This window comes from Xiphophorus hellerii, chromosome 6 (assembly GCF_003331165.1).
Source record: "Xiphophorus hellerii strain 12219 chromosome 6, Xiphophorus_hellerii-4.1, whole genome shotgun sequence".
Lineage (NCBI taxonomy): Eukaryota > Metazoa > Chordata > Actinopteri > Cyprinodontiformes > Poeciliidae > Xiphophorus > Xiphophorus hellerii.
The window spans coordinates 18,972,093-18,989,910 of record NC_045677.1 but is presented as its reverse complement, the minus strand read 5'-3'; the positions used below and the strand labels follow the sequence as shown (position 1 = coordinate 18,989,910).

Below are 17,818 nucleotides of genomic sequence, written 5' to 3'. Positions count from 1 at the left end.
GATTGTAGCCCTCAGGGATGTCCTTTATTTTTCTGTCTCATTCCTCCTTTTTGAGTGAAATGTCACTTTTATCAATGTGTTCTCCGTCATTTTGCATCATACTCCACCTTTTTTTTTTTTTTTTTTACCCCTCCAGGGGGTCTTTTTTGTGGGCTCTAGTGTCCCTTATATGATAGTAGGCTGACAGGAAACGGGGAAGGAGAGGGGGGAAGACATTCGGCAAATGTCGTCGGGTCCGGGAGTCGAACCCGCGACGGCCGCGTCGAGGACTCAAGGCCTCCAAATACGGGTCGCGCTAACCGCTACGCCACCACGGCACGCCCGTACTCCACCTTTTAAAAGTAGATGCTAATTAGCTGTTAAGACATAATGTTGTTTCTTTCTCATAACTCCACATAACTGGAGATGTGAATTATGCTTATGTGCTTTCTTTTAGAGAGGTCAGAAAGTTGATTCCATGTCCTATTAAATGTGAAGCTGCTGTTAGGAGACATTTAGCTATAAGGACTGAAAGCAGAAAAAAAACAAATATAGATGAACACACCTGTGAAATATTTGGTATCTTTACATACATATATTTTGGCAGTGAAAGGGGAACATCTCAAAATATTTGAGTGATTCTCAATTTTGAAGACATAAACAGATTCTGTACGTTTGGTTGGCATTTTATCTTATTATTTTCAAGGATAAAATGATTAGAATAAAACCAGCTTACCAATTTACAATTTACCCCAGAGTTACTGCCTAGGAGGTACTTCTTAGTTGGTGCATTTCTACTGGAGGAACTTTTTCTTGAACCAGTTTTCTGGAGGTCATTATTTATCTTCCATTTCCACTCCATCTATCAGGAGGAATTCTGATTATCAGAGTAGAAATTTTAGTCCAGAAAAACACCAGGTTTTTTAATGGGAGGGTGCAAAATGTTAGTAACTGTTGGAATACTTTCAGCATTTTGTTTCTGTCATCTTCCAGTTTAAATTTTGTGTTTCTGTTTAAAAGTAAACAATCTAAAATCAACTAATCTTATTTTATGTCAAAAATTTTAAAAGTCTTGACATTAACAGACATTAATAAAAAAAATAAATAAACTTTTAATCATGGACATATCAATTAGAGTTTACATTTTGGCTTTTCTCTCAATCAGGTCTGAGGTCAAGTTGGCTGTGGTCTGTCAACAAACAGAGAAATGCTACATTTACATCTGTACCCAAAGGCACAGTTCTCTAAAATTGACATGGGAGAAACATTTCTTTTGATAATCATTATGCACATTAATTTCTTTGTGGGGTTTTTTCTTAATATTTTTGACATATTAGAGCTATATATGAACTGAAGGGTACAGATTGTTTTGGAAAAAGTCCAAAAGCTAAAAATTATTGTTTTTAATTTATACAATTTTGGAGCCATTTCTGTACCTTGACTTGTTCTATTCTGTTCTTTTTATTTTTAGGTTCTTTTACACATGTTTTCTGTAAAGATTATGACAAAAGATACATGCTTAAACCCAAAGAGACCTAGGAGAATTAACAGTTTGCTTTCAGTTTGAATGCTAATCGACAGCTGGCTGTAGCTTCACATTTAAACAAACATGCAGTGTACCGACGACAATGACAATCTACTGATGTGATTTTGTTTCATCTGTGGGTATTCAACATGCCCTTTTATTTTAAGTTCTTTTAGTATCACACACACCAAATAGTTTTACAAATGGAGAATATGGAGAAAATTTGATCCATGACAAGGAATGTAAAGTTGCACTATTTAGTTGGTACTACCATGCCTCTAACTGTCTAAGGCAAGGCACTTATTTCATCAGAGCTATGACAGTGAAAATCCTAAAGGCTCAAGAGAGCAGAGTGCAAATGCCATGAAATTTATTTTGTGAAAATGTTGGTTATTTCTGTGGCTCTTTGGGCGCTTTATACAGCTTGAGTTAAATGAAGTAAAATGTGAGGACGTGGTTTGCACATTGGCTGTCTGAAGTGGTGTTTGCTGCTTTACAGCATGTGTAGCTTGTATTGTTTCCAGTCATTTTTGCTTTCCTTTGCCAACAATGATCAACGGGCTGGCTACCATTAATGAGTTGGCATGGAAGAACTGAACAATTATGACTAGTGGCCAGAATTTCAGTAACAAAATGCATGAAAATAAATTGACTACATTTTCCTGTTGAATTTTACTGTTCAGTTGTTTTGTAAAATTAGCACGTGTTTCTTCATCATCATGTAACTGTAGCACTGAAAGCAAGTTTGTTTTTTTCTTTTTCATTTATGCTGCATTTAATTTTGTACGGCACACAACAGAAGACAAGTAAACATTTGTTTAAACTGTGCAGCAATAAGATTTTAAATATAAAATTTGTCTATAGCATAAGTACTACTGTATTGACATTATTATCATTAGTGTATTATGCTGTACTTATTGAATTATTAAACAAAGTGTAGGTTGATTTGCCTCCTTGTTTCCTGTGCTTTTGATTGCTGAAAGTGTTTTCTCTGCAATGTATGTGGCAATCTTTCTGTGGTGGAATATAAACAATATCCATGCACCATCCACAATTACAAAGTTAAAAATGTCCTCTCTTTTTCACAGAGGGCATCTCAAAATTATACTGAGAGCAAGGGATTTGACAGTCTACCATTGGAGTGAGTTTACTGCAGCATTAGTGTGTGACTGCAGGGTCTCGTATCACATCATTAGCTTTTGGTCTCTGGAATTGACTCAATCCACGCTGGCTGGCTTAGCAGTTGATAGGATATGCATCACTGCAGTGGTGCATGTTATCCACAAAAGGCTAACTGTAATCCTGCAGTACTCTACTTACCTAAAGTGCAATCCAATAAGTCCACTGACAGAATTTGGTTTTTAGCTGGATGGTGTAGGGAAGCATCTGGCTGAATTGACTTGAGTGAATTTGTTTTACCCTGAGGATAAAAAAAAAATCTTGCTGTTTGGTTTATGTACTACATCTCTACTGGTAGGGTTCATTACATTTACAAAGCATATTTGGTGTGTTCTTTACTATGAAGTTATTATGTTTTTGGCTTAATCCATTCAAAACTGTAGTATGTGCTAATATCATGAAACACTGGGCCTCATTTTTTGCAGATGTCTTTCTTATCACACCAGCTTTTAATACTACAACCGTGCTTATGACCAAGAAAATAGATGTGATCTGACTATTGGCTGATGGTGTTGCACTCTGTTCAAATGCAATGCTATGAACAACTAATCATAAGTCCCATTAAATTCAGCCACCCATATAATTCAGGTTGAATTAAATTAAATTCAGGCCTGTAGGTAGAACCCCCTGCAGGCTCCTAGCTCCTTTAACCAGTTAATACAATAATATATGTTCTGCTTTCTGTGAAAAACCCACTTTCTTCATGATTCATGGTCATGCTACAGAAGCTTATGCTGAATCTTTGCTTGGATTACCTTATTCTGTCAATGCATTTTGAACCTTATGTCAGAAAGACAATTAGAAACTTACTAGTTGGAAAAGATTGTGCTACATCAAACTAGGCACAGGAGTCCCTCTGGGATGTGTACTCAGTTCTTGGCTCTTTTTTTTCTTTTTTGGTAACACAAAGCTACTCTTAAATATAACACAACACAGCTTATGTTTGCTTAAGTGAAACTGTTAGAAACAGGAACATGACTGGAGTGTGATTATTTACTATAAAGTAAAGTAGTTTAGGAAAAAATGTTGACCATCATCAATAAAATAAAAATACTTGCACATTTCATACATGCTCTTAGCATTTAGTTGTAAAACGGTTTGCAAGTGTTAAGGTTCTCCTTTTTGTTACTATTTAAGAAGCATCAGAAATCTAACACCTCTTGGTAACAACCGCATTTTATCGTTTTGTCTTATAAGCACAATATAAAATGAGCAGACATTAAAGTGCAAGGCACTTATTACTGGCCTCATCCTAATCTGTCAGGTGCTGGCTGAAAATAGTCATGTCATATCGCACTGGAGCTGTAGGTAGGTGGAATGTGCTCTAATATTATCTCACAGGAGCTGAAATAGTACTGTCCCTGGACCGGCAATGCCCCTGTGCCCTTGCAGCACTCGAAGAGAAGATTCCAGCATTCATTAAGAGGCCATTTCTCCTATGTATGATTAGTGGGGTTATTGTGCATGGAGACAGTTTATCTGGAGATGTGTTGAGGAAAGAAAAGCAGGAGAAAGAGTTTCAGATGGAGTAGGTGTGGATTTTTAAACACAAACTAAACTTAGATCCTAAAATGAACTTTAACAACACTGCTAATACATTGCTAATGAACTTTAAATCACATCAGTACTAAATTAGTGTGTTTGAAACACAACAAAGTAAAACGCATTGGATATTGCAACTTAAAAACTACAAAAAAACTCCTCAAAGTTTCCCCTTAAATAAATATTAGAAAGTGAAAACAGTCATTTGATGCTGATTTCAGTGTTTTGAACTTACTTTTACACTTCAATCCCTTTCACAGATTTGTTCCCAAATTTTGGATCTTTTAATATTTCTGCTACTTTGCACAGTTCAACATCTGGGTCTTCTTGGCATTATTCAGACAACATTTTGCGTTTCAGGGAAAACGCAAAATGTTGTAGCGTTATCCTGTTTGAACTGTTTTAATGCTAAACTTGCTAGCAAGTCATTGACAATAAACAGAAAATTTTAGCTGAGGTTGACAGCTGAGATGCTTAAATGTTATCATGGTAGATCAGATTGAAAAATAATATTTGAGTAGTGTTTTATCTTTAACACCATTTTTAGTATTGTCATTTTGACATGGAAGGATAACAGATGAGTAAAATAAGCCAAATAATTAGTTAAACCTAAGCTTATTTAATTAAGAATATTTTGAAATTTTATCTTTTAGACCAAATTTGATCCAAATATACAAATTGTTACACAAACAACTAATTTAATTTTCTAAATCCTACGTTTATTTTATTAGAGTTGAATTCATGAGAAACGTCAAGTAATAGCAAAAGGAAAACTCAGAAGTCATTTTTATTACATTCATAATTTTCAACAACAATAGGACTCTACTGTTATGTTATTCACAGCCAGCAATCACAATGGTAAATATGAGGTAGATCAACCAGGCACCAAGGCTACCACTGAGCTGCACAAGACATCGAGACACATTTCAGCGAAGATTGTGAGAGCAAGTTGCATATTAAGTATTAAATTATTTTAAAAAAGACAAAGAAAGAAAGAAAAAAAATAATGCTATGGACCTAGTGTTATACGTGGAATATTTCTGAGGGAGCAGTTGTTTGCTGTATATTATTCAACTAGTAACTTGAATAGTGCAAGTTCACATCTCCTTCCCTCCAATAACATTCAGTACATCTAAAACAACATCCATTTGGGTTCCTGTGCAAAGCCTTCACAGATGTTTTTGAAGAGGGAAGAGCCCCCGCCTCAGAATGCAATCAAATCTCTCACTTGAACATGATTATCAGTCCAAAATACTTGTCAAATAAATAAAGAAAAAAAACCTCCATGGACCTGATTTCCATTTGTTGATGAAAATTTAACACATGGACACAAAGGGATACAAACATATTTTCATAGATATATCTAGGTAGATTTCTTCTAGCCTTTTTGCAACATAAAATGCAGAAAGACAACCAAAATACACTGGCAAGAGTATCACAAAGCTAAAACATAACATCATAAACTGTCAGTGGGTAAGGGGATGACATAATATATTAATAATGTAAACAAAGATTTCAACAGTACAGTAGTTCAAATTCTAATTATTCCTTCTTACTTTCAAACATTTCTTTTGACTTTTTCTTCATTCTGATTGGTCATTATGACAGATTATTTGTGGCTGTGTAAAACAATTAAGTCATATTCTTATGACAACCCTGTGGAGAAATGCACAAAAACACTTTTCAAGTATGCTTTTTTTAACAGTGTGTCACCTTATTCTTCCTTTGATTACCCTTTCTATCAATTGTGGGGCATTAGTTTAAGCTATGCAAACAGCAAAGAAGCTAACTGCCTCTAAACACCACAACAGGAGCAGTCCTAGGCACAGTTAGAAGCAAGGTCAAAGGCAGTGACGGAGCTTGATTATGACGTTTTATTTCTCTGACCGTTCAGGATTTGAGTCAGCAAATGTCTAAATGCAAATGATTTACTCTAACACATGGGCTGCTCTTTCTGATTGGCATTACACATTAACAAGGTAAATAATCAGGATTTTAAATAGCAGATAGACTTTTTTACATCCTTAAAAAGTCGTAGCTTGTAAACTCCCTTATCTGTGACGACAGAAATTAAGTAATTTGGAAAGTACAACAGCACTCACGGCTTCTTCTTGGAAAGATTATCGATGCCACATTCATGCTTTAGAGGCACAGTAAAAAATAAACGTAAATCTGCTAGATTAATAGTTGCTTACTAGTCAAATCCCATTGGTAAAAGAAAAGCATCGGCTGCTAATAATGTTGGAAATTGCTTGTGATGCAGCCTCTGCTGTGATATCACTTAGCTATGAAGCGTTAATGAGCTTCTTGGAGTTTCAAAGGCTGAACTGGAAAGAAAATGGAGAAGGCAAGGTGCAGCTGAGTCTTTGGTGCCAACTTAAGTTAATAAGCAGGGAGAAGAAAACAAAACGCCTTAAAACCCTTAAATCTCCCTCAATTTGAAACCCTGAGATAAAAACGTAAGTCCAGACTTGGACATACTGGATTTAAAGTTCATGGACAAAAGGATCCTGCACTAGTCCTGTATTGGATCCATATTTGCCCCAAGAAAACAAGCAAAGCCTCAATTGAGCTGTGCTTCTTATAACCTGGAGGCAGTTTTCCTTTAGGTAAAAACAAGCTCAAGTGGAGATGAGTCAACAAGGAGGCATCAAAGGAACTGCTGCAGGGGAGATCCAAAAGTACTCCCAACTGTGACCGAGATTCTCCACCTGCGCAGCTACAGAACACTTGTGGGTTCAAACATGGCGGCCGGTCAGGAAGTAGAGGGGCCGATCCTCGCTACAGTTGGCCGTCTGAAACTCGTCCCGCAAACGAAACTGCCACTCGTCCTCCAGCTCCAGCCGGACGATGGTCTGACGCAGGGAACTTCTGTCCTGGCAGATCACACAGAGGGTGGCGCCTGAGAGCAGAATCAAGGTTATCCCAGTGGCTCGGGAAAATATTCACACCGCTTAAACGTTTTTGTGCATATTTCCATATTACAACCACACACTTGTAAGAGTGTGAAAATTGCTGTAGTACACTTAAAATGACACCCGGTGGTCAAAATATTTTAAATAAATATATTAAGTATTTTTATATTTAAAAATATGAAACGAATGGTGTCAATTTGTAGCCTCTTTTTTTCTGAGACCCAACTGCAATATATATACACACCACACTAGATGTTTATTTGTAAAACCAAAACCAAAATCTCATATGTGCGGAAGAGGATTAGGGCCACTGGAAAAAGAAAAAAAAAAAGAATTCTGATTTTAAAGTCAGAATTCTGAGACTAAAGTCAGAATTCTGAGTTTAAAGTCAGAATTCTGAGTTTAAAGTCCAAATTCTGAGTTTAAAGTCCAAATTCTGAGTTTAAAGTCCGAATTCTGAGACTAAAGTCAGAATTCTGAGTTTAAAGTCAGAATTCTGAGTTTAAAGTCCGAATTCTGAGTTTAAAGTCTCAGAATTCTTTTTTGTTTTTTTTGGTGGCCCTAATCCTCTTCCGTACATATGCTAGTCCTTCCACTTAATATTTATGCACTACTTTGTATTATTACCATAAATAAATCCAATACATTGAAGTATGTGGTTGTAATTCCACAAAATGGGTAATTGTTAAAATTTCAATCTGCAAGTATGGAGGCCTGTCACCTTTCAGGAAGCGGAAGTTCTTGAGGAGTCCAGAAACAACAAAGGAGTCACAAAGGTAAAGTAGCAGGCCACTGAACACCAGACCCTGATGGTTGAGATTGGTGGAGTGTGGGCGTGAGTTGATGTAGCACACAGAAATCTGCAATAAGAATGTAAGACACATTATCACTGCTGCTAGAGTAAAATAAAGTAAACATGAGGTGGTTTGTATTAATTGGAAGCATTCTGAAACCTGTGTCGGGAAGTTTCTGGGTTCATCAGAACAAACAACTGTGCATATTGTGTGGAATAAAACAAAAAATGAAATGTTTACATGAGCAAACTGTTTGTGCTGAAGTTGTGCAAAGTCACAAATATGATCCCATACATAGAAGTTGCCTCGTTAGCATTCGCTGCCTGCACATGTGCTTGTAAGCGGGTCAAAATGTTCTTTGAAAAGCAACCCAGCAAAAACTTCTTGTTTAAAGATATTCTACAGAATGAAATTTTCAGATTTAGAACACAGGTATAATAACTCCTCGCTGTTTAGTAGCTGTACATGTAGCTGAAGAGGTCAGCTGAATCTCCTGGGAAATCTTACCTCTGGGCTGAGGTTGAGGTAACTATCGATGGACAGTACTGGGTTGTTTCTGTTCTGAACAGCTTTCGGAAACAGTCTGTGGCTGCAGCTCTGCAGGAAGTTTTCCAGCAGGAACTGAGCCGGGGCGTCTAATAGGGTCTGTTCGCTGTCTGGGGCACAGACATACTGAGACGGGCTGATCGGAGCCTTGTTTTCGATTTCCTGAGGAGACAAAAGTAGGCTCGACAAGGGTGAGGTTGTGCTTTGTGGAGAAAAAAGAAAACTTACATTATTTTATCTCTTTGACGGTTAATGAGGTTTCAAAATACAAATGAGATACCCACCACAAGCTTCGGTTTGACAACAAAATCTTTCTTTCCCCCAACTGGAATGTGTTTTTTCATCAGGAAAATGTTGTTAAAGCGGCATATCAGCAACCCGCTGCTGTTCACCCTCAGATTAAAGTCCACCTCCTCACAATCGTACCTGCACACGACAGCGGTGGCCAGTAATCAAAATCACTGCAAATGTTATTAACAACATAAATGCTTACGTGAACTTACCGATTGAGGTCATATTGAACATTCTGTGTCAGGTCCACATTAAGGAGGACAAGGTCATGGAGGTGACACCGACCGAAGGAGTGTTGGGGAGTCTTGTGGGCCAGGCTGCTGCTCCACTTGCGGACACCGCAGATAGCATACAGGGAGATTTTGGGTGTGTTCTCCATGTGCTGCAGCACTGTTTTCAAAGACACATTGGTGATGCCTGAGCTTCCATCTGAGGTTTCACTGAGAAAACAAATAAAAGGAAGAAAAGTTTCAACTTTAACAGGTCTGTAATTATCATAAAAATGCAACGTTTAAACCCCTAAGAACACAATGCTGAATGCAATGTGAAAAAAAATGCAAACTGTGTAGCTATTTGGGTAAAACGGAAATAGGGTCGACAAAAGACAACTAACATAACCACCATACGTCATCAATTTGAATAATTTTTCTAGTGATGTTTAGTTTATAAAGACTAGTTTATCCCATACAGGTAGAACTGAGGAGTTCTCAGTCCTGAAATCTAGCCAAGATAGGCGGTATAACCACAAAAATAATAATGAACAATTTGTTAAACTTATAAACTCCAACAGTTGCCAACTGTCTAAATAAATTGCACATTATTGCACATGTTTAGTTTATCTTTTTATTTCAGATATTGTCTCCTAATTTTTTTTGGGGGGCGGAGGGGGGACGACAAGGTTATTCCAGCTCTGTTCTACCTTCCATCTGTCGGCTGGAAGGTGCTCCACAGCACACACGAGTCGTCCATCATGACAATGAAAGGCCATACATCTTGTCTCTTGACACCTTGCTCCTCCAGGCGGTTCCTCTCCAGCTCTAGGTTGTGGTATGACAGCTCTTTGATCATGAAGCGAGCAGCACCTTAAACAGACAGGAGCCTATTACTCTGTGTGTCATTCATATTTCCTTAAAAGTACAACATCCAGAGGGTCCTTTAGCAATAGCAAATTGCTGATGGAGGTAATGAGTATACCCATGCTGTCCTTCAATTGCACAGCATAGGTATACATTACACATAAAATGTGAACTATTGCAGTTTAATAAAAAGCAGAAAGTCACAGTTTTTATGGTACAGAACACAGTTTATGGTGCATGTGTATACAGCACAAACAGTTTGTACCTGAATGAGAACACTGGCAGGGAGCCAAGCTTTAGGGGTCAAGGTGACACAGCTGTGGTCTGTCAGGTTGCAGCTTAGCTTTGCTGCACCTCTTTCAAGCAGAGCACACACTTGATTGACTGCTCTTCAAATGACTTTGTTAAGGCGTTGATGTTGTCATACAGGGCAGCTTCCTCAGATTGGCTAAAAAAAACCTTTCATCTTCACAAAACATGCTCTAAGTCACAAGTGTAATAGCCAATAACCCCACTGGCCTACATGCTGCGGTTATTATCAGCATGATGGGATGTAAACAGAAAGGGTGAGAAACCTACAAGCCACATTCATATACTGTATATACAGGGGTTGTCGAACCCCTGTATATATCCTGTATATATACTGTATATATAAATATACGTATATTTTTATATGTATATTATTATTATATTATAATGGGTTATACAGTGTTTCACATTATAACACAAGGAATAATACTGTCATGCAAAGAACAACTGAGTAAATATAAAAATCAGTCCCTCAAACGATTCTATAAGAAAGTTATTCAAACCAATCTGAGGCTACATTAAAATGTAATGACTCCCCTTGCTCAGTTAACAACTGCATGAAATAATTAGGATTAACTTCATTATTTGGAAAACTAACGAGGCTAAAAGATCTCAAAAAGTAACACACTTTTTGATTCTGTTCTTGAATCAACAGAAATTCAAGAAAAGATGAGAAGAAAAGTCACTGACATTTATCAAGAAAAGAAAGGGTCCAAAGAGACTTACTGAAGAGGACAGTAAGTGAGGTACAAGTAATTTCCCAAACTCACTGCTGCAGTGACGAGCAACAAGATAATGCAAGTTAAATACAAACTAAAACTTTAATTTAAGGTCTTTTAGACATCTTTATCAGTATTGGAAGTAAGTGTTTCTCACAGACCCTAAGTTTGATGGACTTGTTAAGACAGTAAGCAGCTCACCAACTCCGGCACTGTTGAACATTGCTGGAAGGACGAGCAGGATGTGATTGGGCCAGTACTTCCTGTAGTGCGGCATCTCAAACTGTTTGACCACCAGGATGTGCAGATGAGTGACGCCCTCCATGGTGTGGAAGAGGTTGAGCAGCCCATGCTCTTGGCGTCCTGTTGTCGGGGTGAAGATTGGACTCTTCAAAAGATCAGGGTCCTTTGCAGAAGCATAAAGACAAATGAGTATAGTATCACCATTGCTCCCCATATAAGACTTTGTTTAATCATGCATTATGCTGATGACATATTTGTTTAGTGAACTTCTTTTATCAATCTACTACAGGGGTCTCAAACTCCAGGGCTCGAGGGCCTCAGTCCTGCAGTTTTTAGATGTGCCACAGGTACAAAACACTGGAATGAAATGACTTAATGACCTCCTCCTTGTGTAGATCAGTTTTCCAGAGCCTTAATGACCTAATTATTCTGTTCAGGTGTGGTGCAGCAGAGGCACATCTAAAAGTTGCAGGACTGCGGCCCTCGAGGACTGGAGTTTGAGACCCCTGATCTACTAGCTCTAGAGACGGATTATCTAACCTTTGTGGAGACGAGAGGCAGTCGTAAACTTTCCAGATGGCTCCCCTGATGACTGAAAACAAAGTGCTGCTCCTTGGCTTTAGGAATGAAAAACTGGAGCTGGACCTCCTCTCCCAGCATGGATGAGCAGAAGGTAAAAGCGTGTAAGGAGCACTCCGACAGCTATAACACACAAATTCATTATTTGTAGAGAGAAGATTTTAAAAGATGTCTATTAATCAGTTTGAAGGAATCTCTATGTAGCTCACCTGTGTAGTAGGAACTGCCTCACAGTATTGATGACACTGCTCACAGTGGTGAAAGGCATTATGGGCAGCAAACCGGCTTAGACGTATTGACTTGGTCACTCTCTTGCCTTGTGTTTGGTTCTCTCCTTCTTTCTTAAACTCTGCTAACAAATTACATTGCATGTGTTTAAGGTGTAGCACTTACATTGCAAACACTTTTCAAATTAAAGATTTTAACTCTTTCAGTATAAGTTTTCTGACCTTTAAATAACTTTGGCATCTTATCAGAGTAAACCGGGCTGGCCTTCCTGAATTTAGGATCTCTGGGATTGGGGTCAAAGGGCAGCTTTCGGATATCCTCAATGTCGGGCCACTGCGTGTTTGCTGGAGTCGTAGCATCTGTAGTTTCTGCAAGTTAAAAGTGGGAAAAACATTTGTTAGTGATACCCGACAGCGTGGTGGGAGCCTGTGTTATATACAGTACAGACCAAAAGTTTGGACACACCTTTCTAATTCAATGGGTTTTCTTTGTTTTCATGACCTATTTATAAGGCAAGAAATCCCACTTATTAACCTGACAGGGCACATCTATGAAGTGAAAACCATTTCAGGTGACGACCTCTTGAAGCTCATCAAGAAAATGCAGTGTGTGTGCAAAGCAGTAATCACAGCAAAAGGTTGCTACTTTGAAGAAACTAGAATATAAGGGGTATTTTCAGTTGTTTTACACTTTTTTGTTTAGTGCATATTTCCACATGTGTTATTCATAGTTTTGATGCCTTCAGTGTGAATCTACAATGTCAATAGTCATGAAAATAAAGAAAACCCATTGACTTAGAAGGTGTGTCCAAACTTTTGGTCTGTACTGTATGTTTGAGCTTTCAAACTCAGTTGGTAATTGAACATGATAAATATACATCTTCTAAAATCATACTTACTAAAGAGAAACCGTAATTGGCTAAAATCAATAAGAGGACAAAGCCCTATGATCAGAAAGCTTTCACAAAAATCTGGTCGGTGAATCTCTGTTGAGCAGCTTTAAACCACTAACAAGTGGTTCAAAGTTGAACATCAGTTATCTTAATGTGATTTTTGCTGAGATATCTTTGAGTCCTTGTTGTTACTGGACATCAAACTTATCAATACAGTCAATATCTAAGTGCATCCATTACCCGAGAACAGCATCTTTCAGAAAAATAACATCCCCTGGACAAATTAGTGGACAATCTGTAGCTTTTGACTGTCATTTGATGTTTGAGTATAGTAAAATTACCTATGTTTTCATTTTGTCATTGATTACACTTTTTTTGTTACATATTTCTAAATGAAAAAAATATATATTTTAATTCCAGATTAAGGATGTTGCTGTTCATTTCAAACTTGGTGTTATTCACCAAATAACAAATAAATGAAAACTCTATATGCCTTCTGAATGACGGTTAGAAGCCATTAACATGTAGTTGTTGCCATTTTTTCCACCATTTTTGAAGGGAAAAAAGAGAAAAGGATGAGAAGAAATACAAAAGTCCTATTGATCCTCACCTGCCTCCTCATCTTCTTCGTCATCATAAACATCAACCTCAAGCAGTCTAATGAGCATACGAAACAGGATGCGTAGAAACTGCAGGTAAGCACCAGTTTTTCCCACCTGACGAAGGAAAAGGAAACAATATATGTAATTGTGTAATAACTCTCATATGTCTAAGTGAATATATAACAATTTGCAAGCATTTGAATTTAAATTTAAAGATAATATTGGTACATTTTTCTTCATTTACATGATAGGCCCCAGAGATAGTACCTTGCAGAAGCATTCATAAACCTTGAACTTTTCACATCATGTCTGTGTATGTCATTGGGTATTTAAATAATAAGCCAGCAAAATGTATATGCGCAGGAATACACATATGCACAGCTGTGAAGTCAGATGAAAAGAATCCATGGCTTTCCATTTTTTTACAGATAAAAATCTGTAATGTGTTATGTGATTTGGTAACAAACTGGCTTCAGAAGTCTACTAATTAATAAACTAACACAAGAAATTGTGACTGAAATGTGACAAAATGTCTAAATCTTCAATGATAATTACAACTTTTGACAAGGCATTTCATAATTTCTTTAATAAAATAAAAAGAAATTATGAAATAAATCAGACATTTCCACAAAACCTCTTTGGAAGGAACATGCGTGTTTATTTTACTTGTGGAGGTCCGCTGAGGAGCAGGCGTCGTGGATGCGGCACAGGTGGTGCTTCATAATCAGCGTGATGCTGCCTGGCAACAGTCCACTGGCGGTAGTACAGGCTCTGGTCTGCCCTCTGCAGGTTGTGTGTGATGAGCGGCCTCAGCGGACTGCTCCAGGACACATCTGCGTGAGGCAGAAGTGAGAAGGAGCTCAGCTGACTCCCCGACTCCCCTGACAGCAGGTTGTACGCCGCCCGTGACAGGATGACTGTTCGCGGCGACACCCTGGAGCACTTGGATGCTCGTCCGCACTGCGTGGACTGGCTGGGCCTCTGTGTGGAAGAGGAAGAGGTGGAGGGGGAGGACGAGGAGGAGCTAGAGTAATTGGATGGAGGGGCGTTGGGGGCTTTCAGAGGGTTGGAGGAGAGCTGGCTTCCCAGAGAGTCACACTCTTGCTTGAATCCTTCGGTTAGTGTGGCCACATCTGAGGTGACGAGGCCTTCGGGTTGGGAGGTGGAAGTGGAGGGCTTCTGGAACGAATCGGCCAAGTCAGATGAACTGACTCCATTCTCTGCCAGTGAGCCTTATTGAGGATGTAGAGAGAAACAGAAATTAAAAACTGGAATACAAAATGTTGAGCTAAACTTATTGAAATATCCCAAATACGTCACACTTTATTTTCTGTCACCAGATGTAGTTAGACTTTGTGTCTTTAACAGGACATTCTCAGAGACTCACCAGATGTTCTGGTTGCAGCGCTGCCGTTGCTCTGAGGTCTCTCCAGCTCATCCCCGTCATTCAGGCTGCCTGTGGTTTTCTCTCCATCTGATTCCCGAGGAGCCGTAGAAGTCTTGGACTCCTGGACCACATCCAGAGAAACATAGGTGCAGGCAAGACCCACCTCCTGCTCCAGGGCGGTACGGGTAAGGTAGCTGGAGTCTATCAGACGCAAGTCCGTATATTTCAGAGACCTGGAGGGTCAGAATTGTGAAGATTAGATATTTTATTTGTTTTATTTGCTAATTTTCTACAAGACTTTTATTCTGAAAAATAATTTAAAACTAAAATAAATAACCGGAATTATGAAAATTTTCTAAATCACTAAAATTGATTTCTTTTAAGTCAAAAGAAACTGCATGACATTCATTCATTGCTAAATCAAAGCCCCTGTGGAAATCAGCTGTCTGTGGGATGTTTCACAGCTTTATGTGTGAAGAGTGTGATTACCGGGGGAAGGTTTCTCCAAGTGGGTCTTTCCCTGTGAGAATGATGATGCAGGGCAGCCCCTCCAGATCCTCATATGTGTGTGGTACCCATTCTTCATTCTGAAAGCCTCTCCACGTCTGCGGCAGAAAAAAACACCCATTTTTTTTACTAAATGATTAATTAAAATAGAAGAACATAAACACGAGCATTCACAGCTTTTTAATATTTCCAGTCCAGTTTTATCTGAGCAATATTAAGAAAATATTTAACTTTTTAACCTTTCACAACTACTGGTTTCTTAGAGGTTTATGTTTAAACTACAATTTATCGCAAATGTTGCCATTTTCCTTGAACTTGAGAAAACTTTGGTGAAGCAAAACCCAAACCCTCTGGGTTTTATGCAACATGACAAAGTGGAAAAGAAAAAAAAAATGTTGTAGTCCAATTTTCAAGGTAACGAAAACAAACTACTTTAAAGTAAGAAACTCGAAATGTCAAAAATATACTCATGCGTGTTGGGTTGCATTGACCATCAACAGTATCAGGCAAGCTGCCATAAAGAGAAAAACAGTGATTCTAATCTTATGTTTTCTCACCCTGAGGAAGTTGATGAAGTTTCTGGACAGGTTGAGTTCAGACGCTGGACTTCCCAGCAGTACTGCGAAGCACAGCTGCAATCCCAGCTTGTCCCTCACATCTTCCAGTCTCTCTCGGGCCAACATCGCCAGCTGCAGCGAGGGGACACGTACCAGCAGCATGTGGCCACGGCCCTGGGAGCCCTCTCGACTCGGAGCGTTTATCAGGTCCTCCACCATGGCCAGGGTCTCCGGGGTTATGTGATCCCTCAGGGACGGGGAAGAGGTCAGGGCCATCATGGCCTCTGTGTATTGCTGAATCAGCAGGTAGCTGCGAATCACCATGCTGTGCAGGTGGGGATGTCTGGAAGCCATGTTGGAGAGTTTAGCTGATTATAATGATTCATTATTCAGGTTTTTAAGAGAAACTGTTCCTTGGTGTCAACCTTACCTCTCTAAGAGAGTATGAACCATCTTCTCAAACGCGTCGTCACAGCGCAGGATGGGGCTGGCCACGCCCCACTGCAGGGAGCAGCTGTAGTCTCTCAGGCCAAAGTAGACCAACTCATGAGGAGGTTGCTCCCTCTGCTGGAAGAAAATGTTCATAACAACAAAATAAAAGTAAATGGCCAGAAAACTCCTTACCATGTATTGCTGTATTTAGATTTTTGAAACAGTCACTTAAATCTCAATTTTGTGGAGTTAAAACGCAAAGCACAAGCGTCCCCTATATCCTTTGACAGTTTGCTGTGAATATATTTTTAGTCCAGAAGGTGGAGTAGCTGAGCCACAGGCGGAAAAGTCATCATTTCTGTTGTTGTAAACAAAGGGTTTTCATTAATCAGCTCAATAAAAAATATTATATTTGAAATTAATACATTAATTAAGATCTTACCTTTAAATGAGGGCATTATTTAATTCATAAAACAAAAATTAAAGTCAGTTAATATTTGTAATATAAAATATTTAATGTAAAAAGGCTAGGCTAGGACTTGAATCCAGGACCTTGTCACTGCAAGGCAGCAGGGCTACCAACTCTGCCTCTGTGCAGCCCATATAATAATAATGACATTAATAATTTAGCAAGTAGAGGAGCTTTGGACACTAGTCAGAAGGAAAGTGATCATTTCCATATTTTAATAAAACCAACATTTTGAAAAGGAAGATAATCATTTGAGCTGGTCATTTAATTTAATGAATAATGGTAATAATTTAAAAATAATGTTAATAAATGAACAGAATAATAAATAAATAGATTAACTGAGAAAGCAAATATACTATAATGCATAATAACAATTTGAACTGATTAATTCACACATTTAAAAAAAACTGATACTGAAAGTTTTACATGATAAATAAATAAATACATAAATAAATAGTTAGTTAAAAATACAGAATGTCACAACTTAAAATGTTATTTGCTATACTCCTACTTAAGTGTGTTTTCAATATTTTTCTGATGTTGTGAGGACAAACAACTCACCAAATGGTCACTGGATGGCCAGTGAATTTCATTGTGGAGGCTGATCCGGGACTGGTGGGTCTGCAGGGTGTAAGGGAAGCAGCTGACCTGCAGAACCAAGAGGTTCATGGCGTCCAGGACTTCCTGGCAGTTCACCACCCGGTCAGCCAGACCCTGCAGCTCTCCGTGGCACACAGAGCCTGATAGGGCACTGGTGATGAAGGTGCGTCATGGAAAATTCAGAATCTGTACATTTCTACTACAATATGCAACAAGTTTAATAAAAACAAGTCTGATCTGGGCCATGGGCAAGCACAAAGCTTTTTGTTCTTGTTGAATATCTTGGTGTAAGGGAAGATGGTCCAAACACAAATGTTCTGAAAAACAGATAGTAATATAAGCCTATATTACTAACAACATGGTGCAAATACCACTGGGTGTAAGAAAGGTTGTCAATGCAAAAATGATATGCTATGGTCTACAATTATGGGAAAGACTGCTGAATTA

At 38.5% G+C, this 17,818-nt stretch overlaps 1 protein-coding gene and 1 long non-coding RNA gene across 18 annotated transcripts in view; both read right to left on the bottom strand.

Annotated features, from left to right (window-relative positions):
- Positions 1 to 36: 36 nt before the first annotated feature.
- Positions 37 to 1,776, bottom strand: LOC116721559 (uncharacterized). Its single transcript, XR_004339627.1, has 2 exons — positions 333 to 1,776; positions 37 to 107 (listed from the first exon to the last, which is right to left on the bottom strand). It is a non-coding gene; the product is annotated as an uncharacterized LOC116721559 (long non-coding RNA).
- Positions 1,777 to 4,993: 3,217 nt separating this feature from the next.
- greb1l (GREB1 like retinoic acid receptor coactivator) overlaps positions 4,994 to 17,818 on the bottom strand; it is a 60,797-nt gene continuing 47,972 nt past the window's right edge. For 13 of the 17 annotated variants that reach the window (XM_032565347.1, XM_032565354.1, XM_032565353.1 and 10 more), the window contains 17 exons: positions 17,333 to 17,522; positions 16,301 to 16,437; positions 15,871 to 16,213; positions 15,296 to 15,411; positions 14,807 to 15,039; positions 14,086 to 14,651; positions 13,428 to 13,533; positions 12,147 to 12,293; positions 11,907 to 12,049; positions 11,659 to 11,820; positions 11,077 to 11,281; positions 9,691 to 9,853; positions 8,984 to 9,211; positions 8,765 to 8,906; positions 8,442 to 8,642; positions 7,862 to 8,000; positions 4,994 to 7,127 (listed from right to left, as the gene is read on the bottom strand). In XM_032565347.1, coding sequence (XP_032421238.1) covers positions 6,964 to 7,127; positions 7,862 to 8,000; positions 8,442 to 8,642; positions 8,765 to 8,906; positions 8,984 to 9,211; positions 9,691 to 9,853; positions 11,077 to 11,281; positions 11,659 to 11,820; positions 11,907 to 12,049; positions 12,147 to 12,293; positions 13,428 to 13,533; positions 14,086 to 14,651; positions 14,807 to 15,039; positions 15,296 to 15,411; positions 15,871 to 16,213; positions 16,301 to 16,437; positions 17,333 to 17,522 — 3,385 coding nt within the window. In that variant the 3' untranslated portion in view covers positions 4,994 to 6,963. The remainder of the gene's footprint in view (positions 7,128 to 7,861; positions 8,001 to 8,441; positions 8,643 to 8,764; positions 8,907 to 8,983; positions 9,212 to 9,690; positions 9,854 to 11,076; positions 11,282 to 11,658; positions 11,821 to 11,906; positions 12,050 to 12,146; positions 12,294 to 13,427; positions 13,534 to 14,085; positions 14,652 to 14,806; positions 15,040 to 15,295; positions 15,412 to 15,870; positions 16,214 to 16,300; positions 16,438 to 17,332; positions 17,523 to 17,818) is intronic. The other 4 variants (XM_032565352.1, XM_032565363.1, XM_032565350.1 and 1 more) reach the window with 3 other exon arrangements.